This window comes from Myiozetetes cayanensis, unplaced genomic scaffold (assembly GCF_022539395.1).
Source record: "Myiozetetes cayanensis isolate MyiCay16 unplaced genomic scaffold, myiCay2020 scf5-8, whole genome shotgun sequence".
Taxonomy (NCBI): Eukaryota; Metazoa; Chordata; class Aves; order Passeriformes; family Tyrannidae; genus Myiozetetes; species Myiozetetes cayanensis.
This window is the reverse complement of record NW_026087742.1, coordinates 49330729-49353924: the sequence shown is the minus strand read 5'-3', so window position 1 is coordinate 49353924 and position 23196 is coordinate 49330729. Positions and strand designations below refer to the sequence as shown.

Genomic DNA, 23196 nt, shown 5'->3' with positions numbered 1-23196 from the left:
TGAGATTTTGCAAATGTATTCATAATTAAGAGTATATTTAATATGTGGAATATGTAGAGGTTTAGGAAAGAAGTTGTTTTCATACCACCATCAATTACCCAATCTATGGAAGACCGAATAAATGGTTTGTAAACATTAGGAGGCCCTGATTTGGTTGTTTTTACAAAAACAAAATACAAAGCTAGAAAGGAATATGCCTTGACATGAAACAGAAAAAAAAAAACCATAAAAACAACCAACCAACACAAATCAAAGAGAATTTTAAAAACCAAATAAGAAAAACCCCTCCTTTCCCCACAATCTCTCAAATTTGGAAACATAATCCATAATGCTAGATTTTGCATTATTATGTAAAATAGTTTTTCACAAATAAAACTAATTTTTGTGTTAATGTAAAATCTATGCAAATACATGCAGTCATTTATCAGGGAAGCTGACAAGCATTCCATATTGGAGAGGGAAAATGAAACTGCCTCAAGAATAGAGGCAATTAATTATTTCTGTATTTTCTCTTCCTCTGTCTTGAGGCACAGAAGTTATCCATCCAGTTAAAACAGCAAATGAAATAAAGAGATTTTTTTTTATTTAAACACATATGGCTTTTGCCTGCAATACTGATCACCACAAGGTCTACAGATGCCCGTGGCTAAATTGTACACTGGCAGATGCACACAAGGGAAAACTGTGTTAATGCAGCGTGGTGAACAAAACAAATGAAGAACTGAATTTTGGGGGGGTGGAGAGGCAAGGGTGAGGGGGAGAAGACTTTTTTTACCCCATTGAGATACAGTTTGCCTACAAAGAGTAGATTAGGTTAGCAATAGATTTAACCTGAAAAGTTTTTTTCTCATCCCTTATGTCAAAAATCTGAATACTACATGTAGAAAAAAAATCCAAGCAGATCCATGCAGTTTTCTAATGCAGAGATTATAAATAATGGGCTTGCCAAGATAAATGGTTATATTATTTCGTCTTTACAATTAAGGACTAATAATATACAATGAATGTACTCACAGAATATAATGGGAAAACTGTTGTCCAACATACTTGCTGTCATTTTTTACCTACTTAAAGAAGCAATGTCTTGAAGTGTAGCTAAAACCAGCAAGCATTATGGCACATCCTAGCATATGCCATATACTTGTTTGTGATTCAGTGGGCTAGTAAGAGTTCTCAACTTATTGTTTCTTTTTGATAAGGTTATTTTTTTAAAAAAATGAAGCCAAAATTAGCCAGTTCATTTCTGGAAATAATTTGCAGATGAAAACAAGAAATAGAGATGGTAAAGCATATACTGAAAACAAGATGGGATCATGTTTATCACAGTAACTTCTCTCTCAGTAGGCCTATACACACTGCATAACCTCATTAAAATCAGTTTTGCCTCATCTAAAACTAAGGGGACTTAAGAGGAAACATTGTCACTGCCCTGACAGATACACCATAATTTTTTTCTTCTTTTCAATGGCACTAATTTATTATAAATGATAACATATCCAAAAGGCACAGTCTATTTCAACTATCATAAAAAACGGATAGCAATATCCCTTTCAGATAAACAGATATTTCCATATGCAAATATATCTCTTTCAATATTTTTATTGTGTATTGTGTATTTATGAAATTACAAGACTACATGCTATTTCCATAGTCTTTTTCATTTCAGGAACACCAGCATTATACCACAAAGTACCTAGTTCAGTATATGCTGTCCTAGAGCTGGCCTAAAAACCTGGTAGGAAGGACAGTAGGTGATCTAGGATAAATTTTCAAATTCAAGTGTGAGGATCACTGGAGTGATTTGCTGCTCCTAATAAGAGACTCAATTTTCTCCTAGGTAAAATTCAGTACTCTACACAATGACAATGTTTCACCAGCTAAAAAACAGAGTTCGGAGTGGTGATGGGAAAATATTTCAAAGGTCAAAAGATCTAAGCAGCAAGTTTTTCATAACAGATCTCACCTCTTCTTCCTTAAATAATAAGTTGGTGGAAATGTTTATATTACAGCAGCACTTCCCTATTAATTTCATTGTGGTTTAGGATATTTAGGATATTTAGGAACAGTAAGTGTTTTTTAGCCTTTAGTCGAATGCTGACATTTAGGACTGTTAAAAGATTCTGTAGATTTGGGGAGTTATATAAATAGTCCTGAATATGTGGAAGTACATAAAAAATGTAGTTTTCATGGAAATTTTGAAAGCATATTCTTTCACTCATTTCTCTGAATAATCTCACCCTCCTTGTAAGGGCTTTAGAGTGGGTTATGGAAGGCATTTTTGTGAGAGCATGGACAAAACAGCAACTATCCTTTCTCAAGAAGCTAACTGAACACTATGGCTAAAACACAATGAAATTAATAGGGAAGTGCTGCTTGACAGAAGTGTAGATATTTGAGCCAAAAACATATTTCCTCACAAATGCATGTGTTTGATGCATTAGATATTGTAGACGCTTAACGTATTTGATCCTCTACAAAAGTTAACCTCCAAGTGTTACTCTACTTTGGCCCTGATCCTGCAAATAGTTGCCTGTGCACTTCACTATGAGCCTCAAAGTGCCCATGACCTCAGCAGAAACAGCTGAATGTTTCGTTAACCATGTGTGCACGGGCAGGATCGGGGCCTTCATAAGGTTCAATGAAATGTATTAATCACTCATGATCAACTCACTCAACTCCTCCCTTCACCATTATTTGGAAAGAAAATACTGGAGAGCTGTACACTACATTAAAAAATAGAAGTCTGCATTGAAATATGTTAGGTATGTCTTTTTATAGCTAAATCAAGATAAAATTAGTTACACAGGTAATTTACCATACATATATACAAGTTTCATTTTGATTTAGAGGGACATAACATGCCTAAAGTATTGGTAGCATGAAAATTCTCAATGAACGCATAATAGAATCAAATGTATAAAAAGAGATGGTTCTTACTTATAACTTCATATTGGCTAGTGTTCAAAGATGTTAAGCAACATGTCTTCTGCTAAATTCAATATCTCTAGCAGTTCCCTACAAGATGATGTAGTTTACTTTGCTAGACAATATGAAACCAGCTTACAGAAAAACACCAGTCACAAAGGTAAGCAGGTTCAAGACTTATCACTCTCCCATTTTGACTGGGCTAATGAGTTGTTGGGTTACTCCTAAAATATGAACACTCTAACACTCTCAGACATATTGCAGGACTAGAAGCTACCAAGGGGAAAGGTTAGTGTATATGTGAAGCCTTTGGAAGCTGCTCATCCAACACATACAGCTTTATTTTCAAGGTCAGTGTTCAATATTTTCAGTCATTTAATCATATACAGCACGAGAGAGTAATGAGAGTTCGGTAGTGTTGGATGACCCACTACAGATGTAGTAGATTAAAAGGCACTAATCCCCACTGATTCCACACTCCTCTAGCAGTTCGGCAAAAAAGAACATTCTCAAGCTGGAGATCTTTAAAAAAATCCTCACCAATGCTGGACTGCTCAAATAAAATGCTATACTTTAAGGAATTCCTGGCTTTGGAGAAGTCGATGGAGAAGCGAACAAAATTAATTCAATGCATTTCTTGTCCTTCTTCCACATTTCTACACTTCTAGCTAAAATTACAATTGTGCAAGTTTCATGTTTACTTTTGAGATATAGGATTTTAAAGAAAACAAATCAGTTACTGTTTTTCTCTTAACAGATTGCAGATTAGAGGAATTTAAAGCATTAACAGTTCATCCATAAGACCTAGGATGACCAAGTCAAATGGTAATGCAAACTCTTTTCATGTTTTTCAAGTTTTAATAGGAAGGGAATACATACACATGTTAAGTTTAACACTAATGAATGTTAATTGAGTACTCTAAAAGGAGCTTTGTCACAGTTTTTAAAAAAAAAAAATTTGCAGAAAACTATACGTAACAGAGGAAAAATGTTTGTGTACCACACTATACAGAAACTTATACTCACAAATCTAAGTAATGAAGTGTATAAATTCATTAAAATTGCACTTTTGCAAACATCATAGCAACTTAGCTTTTCATTTGTTCCTAAATGTGAAAGTGGAGGCAAAAAGTAAACTACAAAATAAGAATACAGAAAATTGCAGGTACCATCAACTTCTATCAAAAAAAATGATTCTGCCTATTTAATATAATGTGACACATATAGTAAACCTGGCACAAATATCTGTCTTTTCTTACTTGAAAAAAAAAAAAAAAGTGAATTTATTTTTGCTGGCAGGATGATATGGATGAAATAACCAGGAGGAATTGAGGGGGGAAGGGGAGAAAGAGGAGCCAAGAAATCAGATACATTCAGTGAGCCTTCAAACTCACTTCAGCAGTAGGGATAAATAATTTAATCAACTCAGCTTCATTCTTTTTCTTCCTACCTCCCTAGTGCAATAGGCAGATATTAAAAAATAAAACTTTAAAATTCATGAGCAGTTGTGTATGGAAGAACTATGACTATATAATAAGAAATATAAAGTGATATCCATGCAAGCCCTTTGTGTAGATATGCATCTGCATTTTAACTCCCACTTTTCACCACGAGAAATTATTGGTTAAACTTATATGTATGGTAACTTTCTTTTTTTCCCTTTTTTTTTTTTTTTTTATTTTTCTTGTTCCAATTGCATTTTGGGGATGTGGGTGAGTACCCGTAGCCAAAGATTTTCAATACCACTTGGCTTTTCGGCTAATGTGAGCACCACATGACAAGGCACTGTAGTTTGAAAGATTTGAAATAACAAGCAGAGTTCAACAAATACTGTTATAGTACCCCCTAATTAGGGGAAATATCCAGAAAACAGCAATTTGGTAAAAGTCACCAATATCATATGGTACCATTATCATGACAAATGATCAATCATCACTTTAATGAGATAATTTTAATCCCAATTTACCAAAGCAACTTGTTAGTCAATAAACTCAATAAAAATAAAATTCAGTGCTGAAAAGGTGTTCCTTTTATAGTTTACAAAGAACACATGAATAACTACAGAGAAAAATTAACTGCAGTAAGAAGTCAGAAACTTTGAAAAATACCCATATTTTTATATCATATACATAATATAGATAATTTTCAGCATCATTTCAATCAAGCCACTGACTTCTCTCTTGTTAAACGACCGGGTCAACTCAGCAGTCACATTTCAGTGGTTGACTGGTGTCAGCGATGCCTAAATCCACAAATTTTCAAACTATCAAATGTTTGTTGTATATGTGTGAAGTGAAATGAAATGATGTAGCAAAGGGTGACCTTCGGTGCTAAAGATCTTCAGCGAAGGCTAAAGCTAGTGTTTCCCATAGCCACCAAGATACAGTAAACACGTATAACCTGTGTTACTTGACATCAGAGCTTAATCTTAGCATTACACATTGAAAGCTATGATTCAGGATATAAGATGTAATTTTTATCTAAATTAATTTTGCCGCATTATGAATATTACGACTTTTGGCAGCTTAAAGGTACGACCTTTCCACTTTTGCCTCTAGCAACTGAAATTACCAAGCTAAAACCCACCCAGCAAAAATAAGAAAAACCTGGCCCAGAACACTCCCATGGCTTAAGTGCAGCTCTGAGGCGGCCGCAACGCTGGGAAGTTGAGGCGTGCTCCCTCCACAGGAAAGGGCTGTTCCCTCGGCGAGGAAGGGACAACCTTTTGTCCGCCCGCTGTAACTTTCGGTTTTACCCGGCGTTGGTCTGTGACCCCGCAGGAAAGGGGCTCTTTAACATTTACATCCCAAGAAGCCGTCCCCGATACGGCAGCGCCAGAGGTTTGAAGCCGGACAGCTGCGAGTCCCAGGAGCCGCCGCCCAGGGCGGGAACTGGGGCCTGGGACGGGGCCGCAGCGGGCCTTCCCCGCACCAGTCGGTTCCCGAAACCCGCCCGCCGCAGTTGGTCCCAACTTGACCGCTTTTCCCTCCCCCGCACGGGCGGGCCGAGCCCCGCTGCAGCCAACGCCGCCCCGCGTCTGAGGGCAGGGCACGACCGGCATCGCCCCCGGCCCCGGGGGGCGGGCTGGGGTCGTGCCGGGCCCCTTCCTCGGGGCAGCTGGGAGGGATGCGCCGGGCCGGCGAGGTGCCTCCCCCTGCCCGCCCGCCGACGGGGCCCGCGGCGGTGCCGCCGAGCCAGCGGAAAGACGAAGAGGGGGAAGAGGGCAGACCTTCGCCCCTGCCGCGGCAGGTTCCCCGCGCAGCCGGGGCAGCCGCCGGTAAAAGCGGCGGGGAGGCGCCCGCCTGTCCCCGCGGAGCCGGCCCAGACCTCTCTAAGTGCCTGCTCCGGGAAGGCGAGGGCAGCCGGCTCCCGGGAGCCCGCAGCCCGGCTGCCGCTCACGCCGCCGCCCCGCAGGGGAGGAGGGAGGGAAGGAGGAAGGCGGCAGTCCCAGACCCCGGGTGCGGCGGCGGCCGCGCTCCTCGGCGGCCGATCCGGAGCAACTGGGACCGGGCGTTCGGGGCCGCTTCCACCGCTGGACCCGCCGAGGCCGGGGGGAGGCACGCGTATCCCTCCCGGCGCCTGGCCGGGAAACTAACCGGAGAAAACTCGGGAGGAAACTACCTCCTCTCCGCCCGAAACAGCCAAAGAGCAGTCGCCCTTCTCCTGGCAGCTTCGGGGCTGCGGCTGGGAGGAGGAAAAGCTTCCGCGGGAAGACCTGTCACCTGCAGCTTTTCAGCTACAGCCCCAGCCCTGCTCTACTCATGGGGAGGAAAAGATTCCGGTCAGCTTCCTCCTCTGGACCGGCACGGGAACACCCACACAACCGCCAGACCGTGGGAGCCAAGCGCACAGTCACAAATTCTCCGCTTTGTGCAATAAAGTTGGTCGCATTCATACGCTGAAAAAATATCATGAAATGTTCTTTGTGGTATGACTTCTCAGCGACGGATGTATCTGTGACAGTTACTTTAGGAACTGGTAATCGGTCAGTAGATTAAAGATTCCAAGCGCTCAAAAGCTATGCTGTTTTGTTTTTTTTTCCTTAAATATATATTTAAAATTTAGTGTTCTCTTGAAGTGAAGCTCAGTAAATGCTGCGAAGCAGAGGAGTTTACAACTCCATCTTATTTGCAAACAAAGGTCCCGATTACAAACACCTAAAGTACCGAAGGGGAAATTTGCTAATTACACATCACCCAGGCGAAACCCCAAACTGTCAGACAAGCAAGCCAGCACGTTTGCAGTCGCTAGCGTGCCTCCCGTGTGCACATTTACTAAGCGCAGCTTGCTAGCAGAGCTCTCTATACGATAAATCCTCCAGGTTTGAAATTAAAAAATACTGAGCCTCAAAAAGCAGCTGAACATCCACTCTTCACAACATATCGGAGCGCAATACAGAATACAAAAAACGAAGCTAAGAATTGGCAAATGAGGTTTACCGTCCGTATCTGCTACTTGATTTCTGGAGGGAACGTGAAAAAGACCTGACAGATACGTTTAGCGATTGATTCTCCCTTCATAAGGTACAAATACAAAACCAGGCAGAGACAATGCCGAAATGCGTTAAACTTCAAAATCGATTAGAGCCCGTCAGAAGATCTTTTAAAACAATACAAATCGTGGACTTCTGCGTAATATTTTATTCCAAAGAACACTAAATTTGCCGTGAATCCGCTCCCTTGCTCATTGGCCGGTTCACGAGAGAAAAAAAGAAAAGAAAAAAAAGAAACAAAACCAAACAAAACCAACAACTTCTCGCTTGCAGTTACAGACAACTATCAGGAGGAAAAGGACAGCATGATGTGACGCCAAGTGGGAGTTAATGAATTTACGCCTGTGCTCCTGCCGGAGCCAGCCCGGTCTGTAGCTCCCTAGTTGATGGATGCCCATTAATACACCTGCATTCACGTCCCGGCCATGGGGAGGCACACAGGGATTCACTGCGGAGCGGCACAGTTTTGCCAAGTCCTTTCGAAACGTTAATACCCTTCAAGTTACACCCAAAGGAGAGCGATTTCTCTTGATTTCCGAGCGTACAGAGGACCGGGGCGGGTTTTCAGCCAGTAACCTTCTACCTTCCTATATGTGCCTGCGTGTGCGTGTGTGTGTGCGTGTGGCTGTGTATACATATCTATCTCCTAGAGTGGGATTAATTAGCCGCGTTTGAGCTGAAAGAGGCTGCAGTGACGAGCCCAGTGGCGATTGGCCGCCCGCCTGCCTGGCCCTGCCTTTATAATTTCCACACGAGTGCATCTGGGCTCTTATACAAACCAAGAGCCAGCTTCTTCTGACATACACACACGGCACTTTTTTTCCACCAACTGATTAACCGCCCTGCATACACACGGTGATTACCACGGGAAAACATAAATAAATACGAAGAGGTTTTATTATTTTGACTACTGGAAGCCTTGCTGTGTCTCAGTGCAACTTTTGTTTTTTCTTGCTGCTGGGAAAGGTGCCGCTCTCGATGCTTTCCTCTCTCTCACGGACCCTTTAAAAAAAGGGGAAGGAAAAATATCGCCCCCTCCAGTCCCCCGCCCGCTCCCCCTCCCTCCCCCGCCACACACACTTCAAGACGGCTGATCTAAAAAAGCAGGAAGAGAGCATCTGAGGAGCAGCAGCCCCGGCGCATTTTGAAAAACATTTGTTACATTTCAGAGTGCGGCAGCCTGTTTCTCCTCTGAAGTTGGCTCCAGCCTTAGCAGCCGCATTGGATCCCACAGCCTATTGCGAGACTCCGGTATACAATCCGGATCTCTGCCCCAACATGATCGCGGCCCAGGCCAAGCTGGTGTATCATTTGAATAAATACTACAATGAGAAATGCCAAGCGAGAAAAGCTGCCATCGCCAAAACGATCCGAGAAGTCTGCAAAGTGGTGTCGGACGTACTGAAGGAGGTGGAGGTGCAGGAGCCTCGTTTCATCAGTTCCTTGAACGAGATGGACAATCGCTACGAGGGGTTGGAAGTCATCTCCCCCACGGAGTTTGAAGTCGTGCTGTATCTGAACCAAATGGGGGTTTTCAACTTCGTGGACGACGGCTCCTTGCCGGGCTGCGCTGTGTTAAAGTTAAGCGACGGCCGCAAGAGGAGCATGTCCCTCTGGGTGGAGTTCATCACGGCGTCTGGCTACCTCTCCGCTCGCAAAATCCGGTCCAGATTCCAGACTCTGGTGGCTCAAGCCGTGGATAAGTGCAGTTACAGAGACGTGGTAAAGATGGTGGCGGACACCAGCGAAGTGAAGCTGAGGATCAGGGATCGGTACGTCGTGCAGATCACTCCGGCTTTCAAGTGCACAGGGATCTGGCCGCGGAGTGCTGCCCACTGGCCGCTTCCCCACATCCCCTGGCCAGGACCCAACCGGGTGGCGGAGGTCAAGGCGGAAGGCTTCAACCTCTTGTCCAAGGAGTGCCACTCTCTGGCCGGCAAGCAGAGCTCGGCCGAGAGCGATGCCTGGGTGCTGCAGTTCGCAGAAGCCGAGAACAGACTGCAGATGGGCGGCTGCAGGAAGAAATGCCTCTCCATCCTCAAAACCTTACGGGACCGTCACCTTGAGCTGCCGGGCCAGCCCCTGAATAATTATCACATGAAGACTCTGGTTTCCTACGAATGCGAAAAGCATCCCCGCGAATCGGACTGGGACGAGTCATGCCTGGGGGACCGGCTCAACGGGATTTTATTGCAGCTCATCTCCTGCCTTCAGTGCAGGAGGTGCCCCCACTACTTCTTGCCCAACCTAGACCTCTTTCAGGGCAAACCTCACTCGGCCCTGGAAAACGCAGCCAAACAAACGTGGCGACTGGCCAGGGAAATACTAACCAACCCGAAAAGTTTGGAGAAACTTTAGAGGGTAACTATAAAACCGGCCTGACCGATAAATCTGCTAATTTCCCGATGAAGTTTAAGCTGCCTATCCGAAAAGTCAAATATTTCCACTTGACAAAGTAAATAATATTCTCTTTTAAAAAGGAATATAGCTTAGGCTCTTCACAAAGGAAAAAAAAAAAAGTAAATGAGAACAGCAAGCATCGTTCCTCTTCTTCACGGTTTTGCAGTTCCCGGGGGGTGGGGTGGGGGGGGTGGGAGTGAAGGAAAAAAAAAAAGAAAAAAACCGGAAAGTGTTACCTGGAAAAGAGAATTGGTCGTAATTTAACATTACTGTGACCATTCTGCCTAAAAATGGTACCAACGGATAACAAAACCTAGTATTTTTATGTAAACCCTCTGTGAGTAAATGCTATTTGGATATGCCACCTGAACAAACCCTAATGTACCTTTTAATTTGTATCAAATATTGTGATCTCACATTGTCTTTGAAGTTGTGGATGTTGGTGTTTTGTGATTTGGTGAACAGAAGTTAAATTGCCATTTTGGATACTTCAAGGACATTTTCTGCTAAAGAGAAGATATCATTAAAAAAGGTAGATTTTATCACAGTACTTTTGTTAATTGTCTTTTGAAGTGTCTGAACTTAACAAGTTTACATTTTTTGTTTCATATATATTGCTTGTTCTATTTCTAACATTCCATAAATATACTTGAAATGTTATTTAAATATATTCAAAAGAAATTTGGATTCTGCTTATATAATAATGCTTGAATATTGGAATTATATATTTGAAAATGCACTTGAAATACACTGGATAATTACCTTTTGTGATTTAGATTTTAATTTCTGTTGCTGATTTATTTAATTACAAGCTAATAAATGAAGTAAAATGCATATGGGTAAGTGTTTCAATATCAGATCAAGTTTTCTACTTGAAAAACCAAAGGCAGCTATGTTTAGCCGCTTTTGCCTTTCTGTGGACAGTTGCTTAAATCCTGTAAAGCGAAAACTTAAGGGCAGGCGCCTGATTTTGCATTTTGAATAGTTTCATAGATTAGGGAAATATTCGTGGTACAAACATATTATAATTTAGCTCTAGGTGACCATCAGCAACTGTCAGACACCAACGTGGTTATTAAATGCAATTACAGTTTTTCAGCTGTCAGGAAACAAATCTGCTTTTGAAGGGTTTACTATGCCGTGCTGATGTGTTTCTGTTCGGATTCAAACAAAGCTGAGGACACACAACATATCCGTGAAGCAGTGTATTGGGTAAGCAGTGGGCCTGATAAAACTAGCAATTTGGTACAGGTACTAATAAAGAAGAAAATAAAATTTATAGGTGGAAGCCGGCACCAATAAAATGAACAACAATATTACTTCTGACCTACAAATCCGTTACGAATGTGGTAAAATTGCCAGTTGCACTCTCAGAAATCAAGTCCCTGCGCTCCCAGGGCATTCAGAGGGAATAACATGTGCGTGCCTACAAAACTGCAAACGATCCAAACCCGTCTGTCCGTATCGCACCGCCTGCTCCCTCTCAGGATGCATTTCTTTAAAGCGGCTTTTAAATCAAAACTCAAAATAACAACGCGGATTTTGATTAGGATCCTAACAGTCAACAAGTGCTGAAAGAGGTCGATCGCCTATGTAACACCCATTAGCAACTACTTCCAGAGGGTTCACTTCAGGGAAATCGTTATATCCAGAGATTCTGACAGAAACTTTTTACTTTTCCTGGGAAGAAAGTCCCGAGTTTGACAAATTATTCGCCAAAGAGAAATCACCTTATTGCAAACATTCAGACGAGGAATTTTCTTGGAAATTATCTATGATATTTCTGCATTAAAAAACAAAACAACCCTTTGTAAAAGTACTGCCCTATTTCCTCTCTGCCAACATTTTCCAGTGCAATAGCAAAGAAATAAAGCAAAAGCGATAAGAATAAAAAGAGATGTAGACGAGAGGAGCGCCCTGTTAGACACGTCCCTTCCGTCTGCCCCCTCCCCCCCCCCCCACCGTGGCAGCCCTTGCGCCGTTCCCGCGGGGAAAAACCCACGCAAAGGTTTCCGCTGAAGTCACGCACCCCTGCTCTGTTGCGGCTGGGCTGCAGGTTTTCATGGAGGGGAGGGGAAGAGGGAGGGGGGCGGCGCTGGGGCATTGGTAGTAGTAAATGACTTCAGAAAGAAAAAGCTTTCCCAAGAACCAAGTCCTAGAGTCCATGACTATTTCCACCCCCACCCCTCCCCTCAATTTTTTTTCCCCAGAAAATAAGCATTAACTTGCATTTCAGCAGTCAGAGAGTTTACAAAATGCGCCGTATTTTCTTACATGGCAACTAACATTCTTGAAATAACGGGATTCTCCGATATCCTCGGAAGGGGTAAAACCCTCCACTGTGTGTCGGGAAGGCTACGGGCTGGGACTGCTGCTCCCTCCAGGGATTTCAGAGCAATTGGCTTAACTACTAAATCTGACCACGTTCATACAAAGGCACCGCGCGAAATGCTGCTGGAAAACGTGCACGCTGCCGTAATAGAGGATTTAACATCATTAATACATTGCGCCTTTTTTTTTTTCTTTTTTTTTTTTTTTTTTTCCTTTCTTATGCAGCGAAAAGCGGCAGACCGGAGCGGAGTTTCGAAGGAGGGGTCGGCCACGGCGCACGTGTGCCGAGACCGGGGACCGGGACCGGGACCGCGACCGCCCGCCCGCCGCACTCACCTTGGGGTCGATCTTCTTGAAGGCCGAGTCATCCTCGTCCACCTCGAAGTAGATCTCCGTGGTGGTGATGGAGAGCGTCCCCTTGGCCACCACCACGGGGGCGATGAGCTGTGCCGGCGTGCTGAGGACCACAGGGCCTGCAAAAGCAAGGGCAGCGGCGTCAGGTTGGAGGCGCCCAGCCGGCCCATCCCTGGTGGCCCTTCCCCTTCCCTCTGCCGAGCCAGCGCCCGGCGAGCCCCCTCATAAACCCTGTTTGTAAACCGCCGTGTTTATTCCCCCCTGCCCGCGGCCAGCTCTTTGAACTCTGTGGCCGGGGCAGAAGCGAGTTTTTGAGCTCCGGGGTTGTGAGATAAATCACAGCAGCGAAATTTAGAGGGGTTAGGGTGAAAAACAGCTGCCTCTTAGAAGAAGGTCCCCTCTCTTTTAATGCCCTTTTGATCCTCGTTAACGCTATCGCTGTTTATGTGCGATAGCGGCGGCTCATTCCACGCAGCTTCGACCTGGCAGAGCAGGGTCCCCATGGCGGCCGGGCCGAGTCGGGGATGCAGGTCAGGGCAGTCCGCAGCCCCTGCCCGCCACACCGACCCTGCAAGGCTAGCAGCATAATTTTTAACTCTGGGTCCAGACATCAACTCCGAAAGTAATGCGAAATATCGTGGTGTGGGGTTTTTTTGTTTGTTTGTTTGTTTTGGTGTTTGGTTGGTTTTTTTTTTGGGGGGTGGGGTTGGTGGTTCGTGTTTGTGGGTTTTTTTAAATAATTTATTTTTATTTACACCTACTTCAATACCCCACGCAAACAGAGGCTAGCATCGTTAAATATTTACGGAAAGATCATTTTTGTTTCAACTCCCTGCCGCTTATCCATTTAAAATTACTGTTACAATATTTTGCTCAAATATATTCCTTATGAGACGTTTTCACGGGCATTGAAAAGATGGGATGGGGAAAACCTGTTGTAAAAGGCAGCCTTGTCCACACAAATTGTTAGGTCTTAATTCAGGAAAAAAACCACCCAAACTTCCGCTTTAATCCAAAAAACAACAGAGGATTGCTTTTCCACCACCTTATCTTGAATATGAATGCAGTCTGCTGTTAAAGCTGAGAGTGTCCGTGTAGCTCAGTTGGTCTAATTCGAAAAAAAATACGACATATAGAATAGTCTTCCAGATTTAACCTCAAAAGCATGTAGGGCAATTCGTATACACATACATAAACACACACAGCCACACACACGCACAAACACGCATCTGACACGCAAATAATAAAAGCTCCAGTACTAAGAAGCTGGGTACAACATCTGACTGATGCACCTTTCAGAAACTGGCATACTGACCATCTCAGGGGATACTGAAAAGGGATTCTGTTGTTTTACGCAGCTAAAATATGTCCCCTACAATAAGGGAACCCCTGCTCGGAGGGCAGAGTGCCGTGCGCCTCCCGGCCGCTCGCCCCTCCAGCAACGCGGTGCGGGGATTGGCGCGGCTGAGCCGAGCCCGGGGCGGCAGCTCGCACCGGGGCTAAAGCCACGGATGCACCCTCTCCTCCTCCCCCAGCACCGCCCGCACACTTAACTACCAGTTCTTGCAAACAACACTTCAAATTACTCACTTAGCCCAAATTACTCCTGTATCGGCGCATCTAACTGTCATGTTGTTAATGTTTTACTTTACTGTAACACCCAATTTGAGCCCTTATTGCACAATATTTTGTCATTTACGCTGCAAAATAAATAAAGAGGGAGGCAGGGATTACTGTGAGTACAGGGGGAAGCTAAAACGCAGAGTTTCGGTGACAGCTTTCAGCAGCTCAGCGTGGCAGACGGGATAATATTGATACAAACTCTATTTTCTTTCATTTTATTGTTTTCCATCTCCTAATAAACCGGGGTAGCCTCTTGACCCCAGTCAGCTGATCGGAATCACATGCGCCGGGCTTGCTTTGCTGCTCTCCCCGTCTCGCCTCCATCTTCTCTCCCTCCCTTGGCGGTGGGAAAGGAGCCGAGTCGAGCCAAGCCGAGCCGGGGAAGCCCGGCAGCAGGCTCCAAAGGGCAGGATGATCGATCCGAAACGCCACTTTAAAGCCTCATCAATCTTCATCTAGGTTGCTCAAGTAATTACGCCCGATTCTCTTGTACGATTACAAGTGGATTTGGGTTTCTATTCCCCAGGCCCCCTTTCTTTGTGTTTACAGAAGGGGGGTCTGGGCAGCCAGCGGTTCCCTGCCCTGAAAAAGCCCTTGCCCTGTCAAGTAGAGCGTCTCCTACCCCTCCTCTCGCTCTTCCCGGGCCCACTTGGCCCGGCACACGGTGATGGGTTCCCGGGCCTTTGTGCGGGAAGAGAAGCGTCTGCGGAAGATTCATCCTGGAAGCGACCCGGTATTCTATCACTTTAAGGAGGCGTTTGTGGGCTTTGCTGAATCCCAGAAGGAAGAACATCAATTTAATCCAATTACCTCTTTTCCCTGGTGTTGTATGGCTAAAATAAAAATAAAGCCACCGCTATTTAATGGTCAAAAGGCCAAACCTTATAATCTGCCATGCAGAAGACAATGGTGCACCCCGGCTACCGAGAGTGTCAGCGACCTGCCCTCATGGACTGGAGGAAGCGGCAGAGCTGCAAAAGCAGGGGTGGATGTAGAAGGAAAGGGAACAGTCACTTCTTAGCCCATTACAGAATGCAGGGGAAATCGGGGATTTCTGGCTTTTTCCTCCCGAGAAAAGGCTCTGAGCTCCCAGACTGGTACCTTGGCATCTGCCCTGCATTCTGCTCAAATGACACCCTAGATTTGTTGCAATGTAAACATGTCAGAGGTATCACAATGCTGTACTTTCCAGATGAGAAAACGTTTCCTTGTGTTTGTTTTTCCTTTCAGTAAAAACAAAACCAAAAAACCCAAAACAAACCAAACCAAACAAACAAAAAAACGAGTCGAAAACATAAAAATAGCAGTCAAATTATGTAGTTTTCGGGAAGCGGGTGCCAAACAAAGCTTAAAAAAAACCTTAACAGATTTTTTTTCCCTCCTGAAAGCACAAAATGAAATTAAAAAAAAAAAATCGGTATTAACAGTGTGTCATTTTTACACTTGTCCTTTGGAAATCTCCAATTACAACTTGCAATTCCATAGCATGTTTAAGGAGCACTGAGTCTTTTTGTTGCAGCCTTCAGGGAGCAAGCCAGTCACTGAGAGAATACGAAATTAATCCACTACAGCTATAGAGAGAGAGGATTATGTTTTAATCCCCTTTGGGATAGTCCCTGGATTTTAAGGATCCGATATTAAAATGTTTACATAGAACATAATCAAAATAGCGCAGATTTTCCATATGGCACCGCGCTATCGGGAAGCTCTGGGTCTCCTTTCCAAAGCCAATTGATAATCTAATGAAACAAAAGCTGGGCACACCTGAGCCAAGAGCCGCGGGACGGGCTCATTCACATTCGGGAAGGATAACGAGCTCCGGCTACCAGCCTCAGTCCGGCCCCTTGGCGGCGGCGAGCTGCGCTTTTCCAGGGGATGTAAATATTCATTTCCAGCGCAACGGCAGCCTCAGAGAAGCACGGGACCGGGCCTGTGCTGCCCGGAGGAGCGGCACTTGGGGATGCTGCCGGGCGCTCAATGCGCAGCTCAGGAGTCACCGGCGGCACCCAGGGTGCTTCCCTTCCTGCTCCGAGGGAAAAGCCAACCTGTGGCTGCCCAGCTTTGCCCGAGAGCCTGGGGTTTGTGGAGGTGACACGCGTCTAGGGCGCTTGTCAGCTGTTGCGACGCTGGGCAAAAGCACCTCTTTTTAAGGATCTTTTCGTTGTCTCTTTCACACCTCTCCAAAGTGATCAGGGCATCCCGCAGCAGAGAGGCAGCAACCTAACAAAGTAGTTCTGGCCTTAAAACGAGACCAGAAAACACTTCAGATCCTCAGGTCTTGCAATCTGTTCAAACTGTGAATTTTCCCCTTTGCCTGATCACTGTGGTCTGCACATATGATTTACATTTCTAAAATAAACGCTACGGTGCATATACATTTTAAAATAATATTTTCTTTCCAAAAGTAAATGATTGTGAAATTAGAAGGTCCCAGTGAATAGAAGCAGAATGTATTCTCCCTCCTCCTCTGTTTAATTTTTGTTAAACAGAGACTTCCGTCCCTATATTTAGTTCTTCTACCTCAGCTCTTGTATTTTTCAAGTTCAAGTAAAGCAACTCAAGACAAGTAAAAAGTTCTACTACGTTTGCTATCTCCTAGGGCAATAGCAGTAAAATTATACCTCTTAAGGCAAGATCCCAAAGAGTGGTATTTTGAACTTGTAATTTCAAACATTTTCGTTTTCATAAACTGTCATTTTTAACTGTTAAGAGCTAAATGTGTGTTATATTCATGAGCCTGCAGATTACACCACAGGTATATCTACTACGAAGATTGGGCACAGTTACTCCTAAGGATGACAAAGCATATGCTTTTATATGCTGATTTATAAACCCAAGAAATTTACCTACCGCAGACCTAGAACTCTAACTTTTATAATAAAATTTTGGTGGTAACTTATAGATGAAAAAAATATTTGCTGGAACAAATACTTTGAAATCATATTCAATCTGTTAGATCAATTTAATATTAATTTTACAATCTACTGGTTATTACTCTGTAATCTACTGGTAATTACTCCAAAAAAGTGGTGGATATTGACATGTTTAATTTTTAGCTGATGCTGTTTTAAAAAACATATCAATCTTTTTTAATATACATATATTCAACATAGATTAGCTGAAACTAATACTTTCACTATGTAAAATAGTTTGCATAAATTAAAATTTGTAATCTGATTTATTTAAACAAGAATTTTAAATACCATGAATAATTATTAAAAATCACTCACAAGGTACCTGAAATAAGACAACTGAAATTCCCTCAGTACTTTAAAGTCCAATGTATCTGACACTGAATTGTATTTAAAATGAGTACAAACCCTTATACTTGAAACAACTTAGATGTAACACATGGTCACGAAAACAAAAACTTCAGTTTCTTGTAATATAAATCACATAGCATGGAAACAGAAAGAAATATAGGCACCAGAAGTCTTTGGGAAAATCTCCGTAGTCTGAAAAATATTTCAACCAACTAATGACACTAATGTAATAAAAGCAGGACCATGCAAATAACAAGTAAACAAGGTAAGATTCCTAAAAAAAAAAAAAATCACAGAATTTAGTTATTTTTGTTCCCATTGTCATCATAAATCAGATTCAAACTACCCTTTAAAAAGATTTCTGCAGTAAATATATTGAACTTACATGAGGATAGTTGCCCCCAATTTGTTCTTCTCTATAGCAAATACAGGCAGTAACTCCTTCACTCAAGCCCAGGCTTTTACAAGAATGTTCATATAAAGCTTCCTTTACACATCACTTCAACAGTTTCAATAAAGACAATTTGCACAACTTTTTAAATGCAGAAAACCAGAATGTAAGTTTAAATATTACTATAATCTTGGTTTTCTCTTCTACCACTGAATAACATCTCTAACTCCTCTCCCATATTTTCAGAGATATCCAAGCTTACTTTATTGGCTTTTTACTCCTGCAGAATCATATGTTTCATATTGTGAGAGAGGGATTGAATTTTATTGTTTGTCTAAATGTCATTGCCAGTGTGAATAGGCCTTGATATTCAAAATTTTCCCCACTTTTCCCCCCTTTCCTCCATAAAGCATGTAGCACTACTACTACTAACATCAAAGATCAACTTCAATGGTCTTTTTCAGCAACAATGACTAAACAATTACAGCAACTCAATTCTCTTAAGCGGTTGCCATAACAGCAAGCAAATGTGCTTGATTAAAAAGAAAATGTAAGTAAAAATAATCTTACATATTAAAACTGTGAATAAAATAGTAAGAAATAAATACACAATTTTGATGAGATTATGAAAATAGTAAAGATATTGTTGCTTAAGAAGAAAAATAGTAATTTTCTTTAAAACATATACATACTTTCCCAAGTATTTGAATTGAGACATATGCACCTTCACAGTTAAATTGTTATAAATTATATTATATATTTATATTATTATATACCATATATTTGAATTCCCTACCTTCCTAGTCTCATTGAAAGAAAAATATAAAATAGCACTTCTTCCTGACGGAAAACATGTTTCCCAATATTCCTAGGAATAAGTATCTCTTTGTATCGTTCAAAGTATGATAGAAAGCAACCACTCAATACAACAGTTACAGAATATGCAAAGACAAGCTCAACACCATATCAAAGTCAATCTTACTGAATCACTTAAGGTCCCATGCAACAATTAGCTGTGTGTCAGTCTAAAGCAATTCAGAAAAGCAACTTTTGCCCCCTTTTGCAGATAAAGTCTGATTTGCTCTGTGACACACATGAGAACCTTTGAACTGTGCTGAAGCTCTGAATGGTTTACATGGGTTTAGTATTTTTCCAGGATGTATCCAAGCACCAACCTGCCAGATGATCAGGTATTAATAATAATCATCAAGGCTCCTCTTAACGATTTACACCTGGCCAGAAATGTAAATGTTTGGGATAGGGAACTCACTACTGCAATGAACACATTTGCCACTTCAAAATTAGATTCATGCAGCATGCTCTGCCTGCAGCTAAACCTTGGAAGGACTGAGTAAATTAAGATGTTTTAAAAAGTAAGACCTTGATTACTAAGCAGTGCATCCAGATGTGAGTATACTAAAGAAATGCAGTATGACCTGCCCTAGCTTCCTCCTCATTTTCAGGTAAAACTTATGGTACATTTTCAACCTAGAAAACCTTAAGTGATGTTGAACATGCCCACATAAGGGACAGTTTTTCTGTTTGAGAAAACCACTATAGCTGCCTATTTAATCAAAAAGTAACAAAACCACACCTTAGAAAAGCATATTTAATGTTCAAAGAAGAAAGGAGAATGCAGAAAGAGCATCCCACTGTAACAGTATACCACTGAAACAGGAACTTGTGATAATGAGAGGAATACAAGGGATCAAATCCCAGTTCCCAGTCTGAGTGAACCAGACTTGGCAGGTTCTTACACAGTCCAGTTTGTGCACCTTGTCAAGCCAATAAAGCTCAACTGACTAAAAATTACAGGAAAGATGCGAGCCTCTCAGCTTTTATTTCTTCTAGTCTCCATTCTAGAAAAGCTCTTCAGGTTGTAAGCTTTGTACTTTTTCAGACCATAGTGGGTGGAAATATTACTTTCAGATACCTTGTAGTATTTTAAAGTTCACTTATTTGGATACTAACTCTTATATGTGTGTGGGAACAACAAAATAAATGGTTGGGTTCAGCATTTAACTTGACAGGTATATTTGGAAAAATCACCTGAAATGCAATAGTTGTAACTTAAAAATTTTCTGAAACTACGAGTATCTCTAAACAACAGCAGAACATATAGAGAACATTTTCTAGTGAATCTGTGTCTACTAGTTGACTGCACGTTTTCCTTTACCACAGTTGTGGTACTTCCACAAATGTTCTTTGGTACCTAGTAAAAGGAGAAGTGATGTGGCAGGCTCTGTCATGAAGGTTTTTTTCCTTAACAGCCTGAATCCATTACTGGAATTTTATTGTTTCTGAAGTCCTTACTCCTGTTTAAAAGTTTGTTCAAAATGGCTTCCAGGTACAGAAGTTACAAATATAGAGGCTGACAGAGGATGTTCACATAAACCTTTTTTTTGGAAAGCCAAGCCAAAAGCATGGGATGAAGTTACCTTTGGTACAATTTCTGGTTAATGAAACCAAGACTTTGAAAAGTTGAAGATGCTCAGACCTAGAGCGGGTGTATTAAGAGGTCTTAAAGCTGTGCTCAGGAGCACTATCATATGTGACTGACAAACACCTTATAAAATATTAAGCTATTCTGTATAGTAAAGTGGAAAAAATTACTAGAATTAACACTGAGATGTTTAAAAATAGTATGTTATAAAAACTGGGCCTTTTTCTTTTTCAATGTGGAAGCCAAATACATATCAAAAGTATAACTGCTTTCAGTTTATGCCTGAATCTATACTCTAAATTAAACTCATACAAATATGTGTTTCTTTTTTATACTTAGACTTGAGGATCAAAATCTGAATATATAATATCATAACAACAGAAACCATGGAAAGCTGGATGACTTAAATTTCCATGTTTGGAAGTACAAGGCTTGTGTGGTTACGTATCTATCATAGAATGGGAAGTGGAATCACTCTTCTTTCACATTCCTGTCACTTTCCCAGACAAGAGACCCCCCAGTGAAATTCCTATCTTGAATGCTAATTTGCAAGAATAATGAAGTTTGAGAACTACTCAGTAATGCATGCTGAATTCAGTGAATAGTTCCCACCAAGAAGCTTGAAAAAGTAGCAGAAATATTAAGACTTTTTTGGTGTTTTTTTAATTGAAACTTTGAAATTCGTTATTTAACTGATGTGTATGCACACACTTTTTTAAAGAAAAAGGCATAAAATATGGCAAAGCTTAAGGTACCTTAGTCACCTTCAGAGAGAAAAAGAATGTGAGAGAGTGTAAGGAACAGAAGAGAAGAGAGAAAATGAGAAGAAAGAAAGCTAATAACTGCTACCTCTGACTCTGGAGGGATTGGAGGTGCAAGCTGTTAAAGCCTAAGAGAGAAACATTAGAAAGCATCGCTGTGTACTTGCTACAGTCCTTCCTGGGTTTACCCTGTGGTTGCCGCTTTCTGCCCCCTGGGGCACCCCAGACCATCAGAGCCAGTGGTGTATGGATGGAAACTGCTGCAGTGGAAGGAGAGCGCATGGCAGACAGCAGGGATCTCCAAGCCTCTTGGGAGAGGACACTCCAGGGAGGAAAGAGAAGCTTTGGAGAGGAAAGATGAGATTACTCTCATAACCACTGTAATTCTTTGCTCTCCAGGAGCTGAGAGGGATGACAATGATTCCTTTCCTCTACTCCTAAACTTCCTGGATAGGCTGTGGTCACTGCTGGAGACAATATAATATGCTGTTTGGTCCTTTCTTTCAACCTATTACTCTAACAGCAGATAACATAACAAAACTTTCTCTGGTTGGCCCAGATTATTTTTTTATATTCCCACAAAATTTAGTAATTTAGAAATTCTGCGTTCTTTGTAGAGGCTCAAGTTTTTGTTCTTTTTTTTTTTTTTTTTATTATTAAGAAAATCTATTTGTCTAACTCCATTAACAAAAACAAGAGAAATAATCCTACATACCTTAAAATCATTTTGAGATGGCAACAGAATAAAACTCAAGAAAATAAGCTCCTTCATTACTCCTTAAGAGAAGGTAAAAAAAAGAGCTGAAAACAGCTTTGCTTACCAGAGATTGTCTCTACTGGTCAAGTCTCGTAAAGAAAATTCCACGTCAGACACTGGCCATAAGAAATGTTACTGTAACTCAAAATATAAGTGTACAAATATGAAATGCATATTATACATATAAAGATGAGTCAATCATATTTAAGTTTTCCATATCAAATACTTAGTTTGCCAGTTTTTAGCAGCTTTAGATGCAGTTCCTTGGTGTGTTTGTGTTTTTATTACTGCATCTGGTCCCATGTAAGACTTCAAAATAATGTCAGAAATGTAAATGAGTTCTTTGTTAGAACTAGGAATAGAAAATTTCCCTATGGGCTAAATGATTTTTTTTTTTTTTTGGAACTGCTATGCAATTTTAACTGTAACTCTATGTAGTAAACTTTTGGCACTCTTCCAATTTCTCTAATGGCAGCATCAAATACTTTTTCAATTGGAAAGTGCTCAAAATTGTGATGATTTCTGTTAGTTTGTCTGAAACGAGACAAAAGGCTTATTTTGCATAGGCCACAAAACAGATGTTGATAATGTTTGGTTACCACCAGTTTTGTCTGGACTTCAAACAGATGACCTGGAAGTGAAAGGTCTTATATCTCATTAATAATAATACAAGCTGTCAAATCCTCATGACCTAGTGTGTTCTTTAGCACAGGGCAGTGAGTCAATACACTCAGCACACTCTCAAGAAGTCTGGATAGAAGGCTTATCACATTTAGTTCTCAAGTCAATGTGAGCCCTTGCTGGTTTGGATGGAAGATCAGCTCTTGTTTAACAGTAATAATGCTGCTTTCTAGAAATATTTCTACACTGAAGTTCAGAGTTTCTAAAATTATGGCATGCCGGGATGCTGCATCTCCTTCAAACCTTCCAGGCACATTTGCACTGGGGGGAGGGGGCTTCTTCCACCTAGAGACAAATGTCCAAGAAGAAGAGAAGATTCTGTAGTGAAGGTTAAGATAAATTAAGACTAAGATGCATTAAAGGCAGTTAGTGGTTTTCCTTGTGTTTACCTGGATGAATTACTCAATCTGCTCATATAATGGAGTGAATAACATATATTTATTCTTGTAAGACTGTTGAGAGGCTGTAATTCACCATGGCTGATGAGGAAGTCAGATTCTGAGTTGATTGAGCCCACGCAAGTAACCAGACAGATGCCTTACAAAGCCTTTTGTCTTCCTAAAATAACCCAAAGCCTCATATCCTCCTGCTTTTATTTCCTTTCTTTCTTTCTTTCTTTCTTTCTAGAAACTACTCTTTTAGAGGGTAGCAAAATACTCTGTCAAGACTACTTTGCTTGCCTGGGTCATATTTGTTGTTGTCACCAGCTATATGCCCAAGTAGATGAAATGTGCTCCAGTTAAGAACATGTATCTTTCAAAAATGTCATTAAGGC

The 23196-nt window shown here is 41.7% G+C and overlaps 2 protein-coding genes across 5 annotated transcripts in view; one reads left to right on the top strand and one right to left on the bottom strand.

Moving 5' to 3' along the window:
- NBEA (neurobeachin) overlaps positions 1-23196 on the bottom strand; it is a 470259-nt gene that overhangs the window by 141318 nt on the left and 305745 nt on the right. For all 4 annotated transcript variants that reach the window (XM_050332434.1, XM_050332435.1, XM_050332438.1 and 1 more), the window contains one exon: positions 12485-12621. In XM_050332434.1, the coding sequence (XP_050188391.1) occupies positions 12485-12621 (137 nt within the window). The remainder of the gene's footprint in view (positions 1-12484; positions 12622-23196) is intronic.
- Positions 8201-10651, top strand: MAB21L1 (mab-21 like 1). The gene has a single exon (XM_050332452.1). The coding sequence runs from the start codon at positions 8696-8698 to the stop codon at positions 9773-9775; it is 1080 nt and encodes a 359-aa protein (XP_050188409.1). The 5' UTR covers positions 8201-8695; the 3' UTR covers positions 9776-10651.